The sequence below is a fragment of the Anopheles darlingi genome, chromosome 2, assembly GCF_943734745.1.
Source record: "Anopheles darlingi chromosome 2, idAnoDarlMG_H_01, whole genome shotgun sequence".
In the NCBI taxonomy this organism is placed as follows: domain Eukaryota; kingdom Metazoa; phylum Arthropoda; class Insecta; order Diptera; family Culicidae; genus Anopheles; species Anopheles darlingi.
In genome coordinates, this window is record NC_064874.1 from 78318557 (window position 1) to 78326056 (window position 7500).

At 46.6% G+C, this 7500-nt stretch overlaps 3 protein-coding genes across 4 annotated transcripts in view; 2 read left to right on the forward strand and 1 right to left on the reverse strand.

Annotated features, from left to right (window-relative positions):
- LOC125960040 (cGMP-dependent 3',5'-cyclic phosphodiesterase-like) overlaps positions 1-7500 on the forward strand; it is a 427252-nt gene that overhangs the window by 297728 nt on the left and 122024 nt on the right. The gene's annotated exons all lie outside the window — the stretch shown is intronic.
- Positions 1-7500, forward strand: part of LOC125960105 (out at first protein) — a 47905-nt gene that overhangs the window by 17845 nt on the left and 22560 nt on the right. The window lies entirely within an intron of this gene.
- LOC125960084 (endochitinase-like) lies at positions 3470-5268 on the reverse strand. Its single transcript, XM_049693270.1, has 3 exons — positions 5206-5268; positions 4519-5143; positions 3470-4446 (listed from the first exon to the last, which is right to left on the reverse strand). The coding sequence occupies exons 1-3, from the start codon at positions 5216-5218 to the stop codon at positions 3816-3818; spliced, it is 1269 nt and encodes a 422-aa protein (XP_049549227.1). The 5' UTR covers positions 5219-5268; the 3' UTR covers positions 3470-3815.

Sequence of the window (7500 nt, forward strand, 5' to 3'; positions counted from 1 at the left end):
GCAGTGTAGGTTGAAGTTGAAGTGTTGGTGAGTTTTTTTTTACTTTCGATGTTGATAATAGAATGTTTGCTTTTCATTGGTTAAAGTTTGAGGTATTTAAAAAAAAGATATTCAGTATGATAATATTTTACGCTTATTGTGTAAACGGTGTTTGCAGAATTTATCATATCATCAATGGGAGATATAATACATGTCACACAATATTTTGTTTGTCAATAGCATGCTCCAAATAGTTATCATTCAATATTGAAATGGTGATCTGAATATAAAAGCAAATACCCGTTCTCGCTCACTATTAATAGTAAGTGTTTTTAAGAGATATTATCGCAGCCGCTGATACTAGTCATGCAAATCTTTAATTCTCTAGTTGGAAATAGCCCTAAATTGCTTTATTGCATTCCCGTAATTAATAAGTAGCCTAAATGCTAAAAAAATAAAAATGAGTAAACAGCGCTTTGCAAAATCATATTCTTTTCTCACAAACATTCACTCAAATTCTTCCCGTGAATATCCACGCCACCATCTCTCTCTGGAGCTCTCTGTTGAATGTAACACATTAAACGTGTTCACCTCCTGGCTCGTTCCAATTGAAAGTCTCGGTTGATTTAAGATCTTTCCTTACGATCAATCAAATACATTTTAGGGGTTTTGCGTTTTTATGTTTCGAGATATTTATTTTTATATTCATTTGAAATGTATCTTTTCATCGCCAGTAATTGCGGTGAGAACGAGAAAAAGGTTACGGGAAAGAAGAGCTACATCTCCCACTTCTTTAACGGCAGAGGTGGTCTTATTTATGTGTTCGATGTTAGAGTCGCTCGTCTAATTTGTGTCCAATCCCAAGTGACGGCTCCTTTATCCTTGGCGTGTACGGGCCCTATCAATTCCACCGAGTAGCACCGAGCACCGGCAACATCATCAAACGAGTAGCACCGTTCATCATGTAATCGAAGACGTGCCCATGTTGTGGCGGCAGTGACCGTTAACTTTATCTAAGCTCTGCCATCTTGCCTTCGCCGGTGGCGCCGTTAACGTTTTATGTCTTGAACACTAAAAACCTCGAGCAAAACAAACGAGGGCCTACCGCACGTAGATGAATTGGGAATAGGCATGATGGATGTTTCCAGGCAACCAGTCGAAGCACCCCGAAAACGACGGGACAATCGCTTGGATTTGGAGTTTCACCGGCTTCGGTGTGGCCAAGGCGTTGTTTCTTCGACGAGATTAACGACGCTCCTGAGCTTTCGGTTTCCCCATTTGTGGTCGTTTCATTGCTTAAGTTCGAAACTTTCTTTCTTCTACGTCTTTTGGTGAGGTTTGGTCACCATTTAAGCTGTTGCTCCGCACCGGTAGGCGCATGAATCATATTCGGTGAAGGAATGGGCAAACGAAAACTTTTGCAATCCAAGAAATACGACCGCCAGTGGAATGAAGAATGTTACTTTTCATCCGAAAGACCGGTGACACAGCGCATGGGTTGGTTGAAGTTTGGCAGAACGTATTAATCGACCGTGCCCGAGGAAGGCCTCTCGAGGTGACCTCTGCTGCCTTGCGGCCCTCTGTGGCTGCTGCTGCTGCTGAGTGTGACTTCATCCATCCATGTGACTTGAGCTGTTAAACTTTGCTTCTGCTTCAGCCAGGCGGATTAAGGATTACGGATCGTTAGGATTCATGCGGGGAATCTTTTTCCCGCGAAACTTTTCCCTTTTCCTCATTAGCGAGAAGGCCATTCAAAGACACACACGCACACACACACACATTCACCCACATGTGAGGGAGAAACTTTCCTTATATGTATTCAAAATAAATGAAGCAAAATACAATAACCCAACGAGAACGAGCGGCCAGAGACAGGCAGAGAACGGTGGAAAAAGGTGGAAAAGGAAAAGGCACTGACATGCATGAATGTTTAAAGAGCTCCGCTTACTCGACCCACTGCCAGGAACAGAGAATTAGATATTTGCAAAAGGTGGCGCTGGCTCTGACGCTGGCTGAGGTAAGCGAAAAGCCAAGGAAATTGGTTCGCAACATACGAACGTGACAGACATGCTGCTGCTGCTGCTGCTGCTGCTACTGCTTGCGTGGTTTGCTGCTCGCATGGTTAGGTTCCGGTATCCCGTGCAATCACCGCAGTGCCAGCACCCTGGACCTTGGTGCTTGGATGAGCGCGGATGAGACGCGAGCTCACGCAGCACGCGGGAAATAAATCTTTCCTCCGTAGACGCGCCGTCGGATTTGTCGGACCGAAACCCACGCCCCTGGTGTGGATGTGTGTGTGGGTGTGTATGTGTGTTTGTTTTGCGTTTTCATACCACGGATCTCGTGTGGATCAGAGCACCAGGTCGGAATGAATGGAGACGCATTCGCGCAACTCGAGCTGTCGTGGCGGTATCTTTAAAGGTATTCCGGAGTGTCACAGGGAGTGGCGTGTAGTGCGTTCCGCATGTTCCTCTTGTCCTGGGTGGCACACCACCCACAGGCACTGGTTGGCTGATGTTGCATATTTTATGTGAGCCGCACTCGAGCCTCGGTACACATGCGGACATCGGGTATGCTGCACACGTTTCCAGTGCTAGCGGTTGGAGCACTTGTTTAGAACCGACGGCTGCGGCAGGATGTTACTCTAATTTTCGGCGGTCACTGACACATACTGCCAAAGCCGGTGCGCGATTCTGCTTACACTAACCGACGGAATGAATTAGCTTCCAACGCGGCGCCACATCTCAACCATCGAGTCTATGGGCGTCAGGTGTGGCTTGCGGTGCCAAGTAGGCCATGCCAGATGCTTTGTTGCTTTGTTGCTTCGTCTTTAAAGTGCTTCACATCACATTCAAGAGCTCTGGGTTGAAATGCATCACTTCACGGACTCGAGTACGTAGCATCAAACGTGGGGCTTCTTCATGCGGCACCGTTACATGCCCAGGAACACGCACGGAGATGTAATCAGATCTTCCCCGTAGCAGTTCAGGCGAATCTCGGCCGGCTTATCAGGCTAAAAATATCGCGAACCGAACGCGCTACGGAAGCGCGCACACCAAGCGACCGACCCTTACGCTTATGCTTTTCTGCTTCCGGATAAAGCGGAGACAAAGCACAAAAAGAAAGGAAAAAAGAAGCGAACAAAAACTGCTCCGTACGATTTGCGACTTTAAACTAAACTCCACCTCGGTAGCGATAAGGCTTGGCCCGTTTTGCGTTTGCTGGAGTAACCTGCGAGTGTGTGCGTGTGCACATGGTTTGCTCGTCATGGTCGTGATTGTTAACGCTGCATAATGTGAAGTAGCGCGAGGGCGTGGTGCTGTGATGATAAAGTGTAAACGAAGTGTTGAATGGTCGCTTCACATCTGTTGTTGTTTGTTGCGTTGGATTATATCGTAGGAAGGAACGTGCTTGTAGCCATGAGCCGAACGGACTGTAGTGGCGCTAGATGGTTTGCTTGGAGTAGTGTTTGCAATTACCGACACGACACACGCCGTGAATGACGATGCTTTTGAGTTGACTGAGTACGGTACAAGGATGAGCTTTGTGAGTGGGGTTTATATTTCTTTTTTTTTTAATACATTTTCGGCCATATTCGAAGCAAAAATATCACAAACATCATGTTTTATTGAAATTATACATAAGAATGGGAAAAGAAGAAATTTCAAAAACTTTTGATCAAAGTCAGCTGTGCACTAAAAGGAACTACTACAGAGGACTTAAACTATCGCCTAGGCATAGTAACCATCGGATGAAACCCTTTAGAAAAAAGCCCAAGGTACACATTTGTTTTCACAGAATTGTCACATTTTAAAAACTCGCATCGTGCAAAGTTTTCACTTCGCTTCACGACGAGCACGCACAATGGGATACCCAACATCTTCGACTGAAGCTAGCGGAGCTCTCACCGGTTTATACGCTTGGAACAGCTTCTTCATCAGTGGATATGTGTCTCCACAATTTCCTCGGTAATCATCCAAGTCCAGCGAAAAGGCGTAGATTCCTGCCAGTCGTTCGGTCACCGCGAAACCAACTTTTTCTTCCAGTGATCGGTTGTTCTCGTATCCAACCCACTGATCGCCATGGTACGCATATGGGCACATACCCACCGGATCCCACTCGACAGTCCAGTTCGATTGTTTCTGTTCCTGGCATATTTCAAAGTAACCCCTGTATCCGGCGTCACGCGTGTAAGGACCCGGATGGCCGGGGCCGCTTGATCGAGCTACCAGACCATGCGCACCACGATCCGTCAGAGTGTACGTTCGACCAAACAGCGGCACTCCCAGGACGATCTTGGCAGCCGGGCAACCGTTGTTCAGCCAATGGCGTACGCCTCCTTTCACGGTGAAATCCTTCAATTTGTCTTTGTCGTGTGGCCGATTGTCCAGTGCACTGTGGACATCCGTGAAACCACTCCACGAACCGCGCAGATCATAGCCAACAACGTGCACAAAATCTGCTGCCCTGTAATACGAATGGTGGTTGTTTATTGGTTTCTCTTTACGGTACGGTTGACGATTTTTGTTCAACACTTACTGACAAAGGCGACGTTGATGGTAACCCAGTGCGATTAGAGATGGATCCAGAGTAACCTGTGTGGCCACTTCCCAAGAACCATTACCGGTGCTCTGGAAGGTACGCTTCATCTCATCAACAAGCAAATAGAAATTATCCTTATCACTTGCAGTGCCCCCACGTTCGGGGTTTCCTGGCCACAGCCAAACAATCTCAATGCCATCGAAGTTGTACCGCTTAAGGAATTGTATGGCGCTGGCGATAAAGGTTTCTCTCCCATCCAAAGATGAAACCATGTTGTGGAAAGCATGGCCTCCGTGTGCCCAACCACCGACGGCCACTGACAGTTTGAGGTCGGGGTTCGATTCCTTGAGCTCACTAAACTTTTTAAATCCTTTCTGTGTTATGTCAAAGTTAGGGTTCGTGGGTTTGATCTCAAAGCTCCGCGAATCGACGGCCACGAAATTGTAGGTCACATGCGTACACAGATCGACCGGTATGTCGCGGACTTGAAGGGAATACTCTCCCGCCCGATCCGGTGCCCAGTTGGTGAAGTAACAAACCAATCGCCTTTCTTGTCCGAGACAGAGGCTAAGTGGTGCCAACAGAAACAACGTCAGGCAGAGACGAGCTAGGAATTCCAAAACTGAAAATCGTTTCTAAGTCAACCTTTTAATTAAAGTTAACCACTTATAAACGTATAATTACCCGCACTTAACATCTTGGAAGTGGCTGCAGCTACGAACACACCACTGACCTAGACGCTGTCTGGAACTAAACTAAATAAAGTTGTTATGGAATTTCTGGCATGACGTTGAGTTGATTAGTTCCTCAGAGTATTTCTACACCCAAGGGTAGAGTTATCAGTAGCAAGGTGCTGTTATTATCAAGATCAAGATTCTAGTTAGGTTGCCAAACCGACACGTGCTTCTTGTTTGGAATTGTGCATTTCCTTACCTATTCATCGGTATATGAGGTACGCATTACCTCTACAGACTAACTATCTATCTCGCATGCTTGCTACATTGAACTACTAACACAAACAAACAAAACAACACAACAAAAAAAGACAGATAGTGATCATGTAATCAGTATAGAAGAAACACAAAAAGGGGTGATTGAAAATTATGCAATAGTTGAAGTGTTTCGTCCCAATCATATTTTATACAATTTTTTTGCTATTCCCAACTTTTGAAGAAAATTCTTTTAAGCAGCTACATTCTACATACATCATAAATTTTAAGCCCTTCTACCCTTCATATTCATAGCCCTTCTACTAAATATTCCATATGGTAGCTATTTACTTTAGTGGTTATGTCTTTGAATCTCAAAAACGATCTCAACAAGATGCTTCACACCTTGACTGACTGGCGTTCTCAGCACAACCTTTGACCTTCCAACGCGTGAAATGATTGGAATATCGAGCGTTAAAATCGGCAGCCACATTATGCAAAACTAATTGTTCGTTCAAACGATCAAATTCCACCGCTCACATATGTAAATTCGAATCAAAATTGTAAAAATCCAAAGCATCAGCGTTCTGACATCCGAGAGAGAGAGAGACAGCAGCAGCAGCTTTTGAGCTGGCTACATAGACAAGTGAGCCATTAGGCGGGTACGACAGCTTGTCGTTCTTGTGCCGGTGTTGCCAAGCTTGCCTAATCAGCAGAGCCCAGGCGTAGCTACTATTATCCGTCTCCTCACTCGCAGCACTCACGTCACTTGCACTACCCCTGCGTCTCCGTGCGGCAAAGACAAACCATGTGTTTTTGGGGCAAGCGTCGATAAATTTGCCGAGCTCCTATCTACCGAGCCCAATCTACTGCTCTTCGCTTCGTCTCGTCCATGAAATCCAAGCCCCGAGAGAGAGAACGAACCCACACTCAAGTATGCAGGTCGTTCAGACGACGGTACCTGAGAGTGCTAACGACGTTATCGACTGGTCCCCTCCCCCCACCCCCCCTCGACCCTTGTCTCCTGCAGCGTTAACGTTCATCTTGTCCGAGCCCCCGCCCCCTTCACCCATTCGGTACCGGCCGGGATGGGCCTCGTCTCGTGATTTGCACGGATAAAGCTTGAAACCCGATAATGGCTTGAATATGTATTTTGTGGCAAATGCGACACCCGGCACTCTGGTTCCCTCGGTCTCTTGTGAGTCAAAAAAAAGGGACAGACAAAAAAATACGAAAAGTCTCCTGACCCTTTCTCGCGTCTGCCATTGCTCATGTGGCGTGCGGAATCGTACGGGGCGATTCGGTTCGTTGAATATGCAACCGAGCACACTCGATGCCGATGCCAAAGTCAGACTCGGTGGATCGTCGGACTCCGATTTCCGCACTCCTTTCCACGGTTCCAGATCAACGGGAACGTTCCATTGCCATTCATTTTCTGTTTTTTCTTTGTGTGTGTGTGTCATCTTTTCACACCAACACGTCAGCTTATCCGGGATCCGGAAGGATGGAGAAGTCTTTTTGTCCTGTGGTGCCTAGGTGGCCACTTGGCCCGGGAAAAGGCCCGTCTACAATCTCCTCCTCCTCCTCTCTCGAGGCTCGAGGTTCAATCGAAGGTAGATTGAGAAGAGATTAGCATAGGCATCGTCTAGGTGTTGCCGGCGAGTGTAATGGAACCTGACGCCGGTTCACATTCGCACGCGGCAGGGAGCAAAACGCCCCGACAGTTCAACATATGGACGGGGCGCAGGAATCAATCAGCAAATCGCTCCGCCTTCCAATGACAGCTTGGATCGATGCGATTCGAATGGAAATATCATTAGCTGGAGTTTTTTTTTTTCAAAAAATTGCACTTATGCTGCTGCTGCTTCTGCTCCTGACACGAGTATATACTTCTACATCTAGCGCTTTGAATACATATTTACTAAACACTCCAGCAAACGCGGGTAGTTTCTAGGATTACACATTCGCCACTTACGGGCTTAGCGCTTTGATCATCATCTCAGGGCCATTAATGTTCCAGCAACTCAATTATGACATCAAAAGCAACATT

Bases quoted from the DNA above. Each gene is read 5' to 3' on its own strand.
- LOC125960084 (XM_049693270.1), bottom strand. The intron at 4,447-4,518 runs GTAAGTGTTGAA...TTCGTATTACAG, and splicing joins CATCAACGTCGCCTTTGTCA to GGCAGCAGATTTTGTGCACG.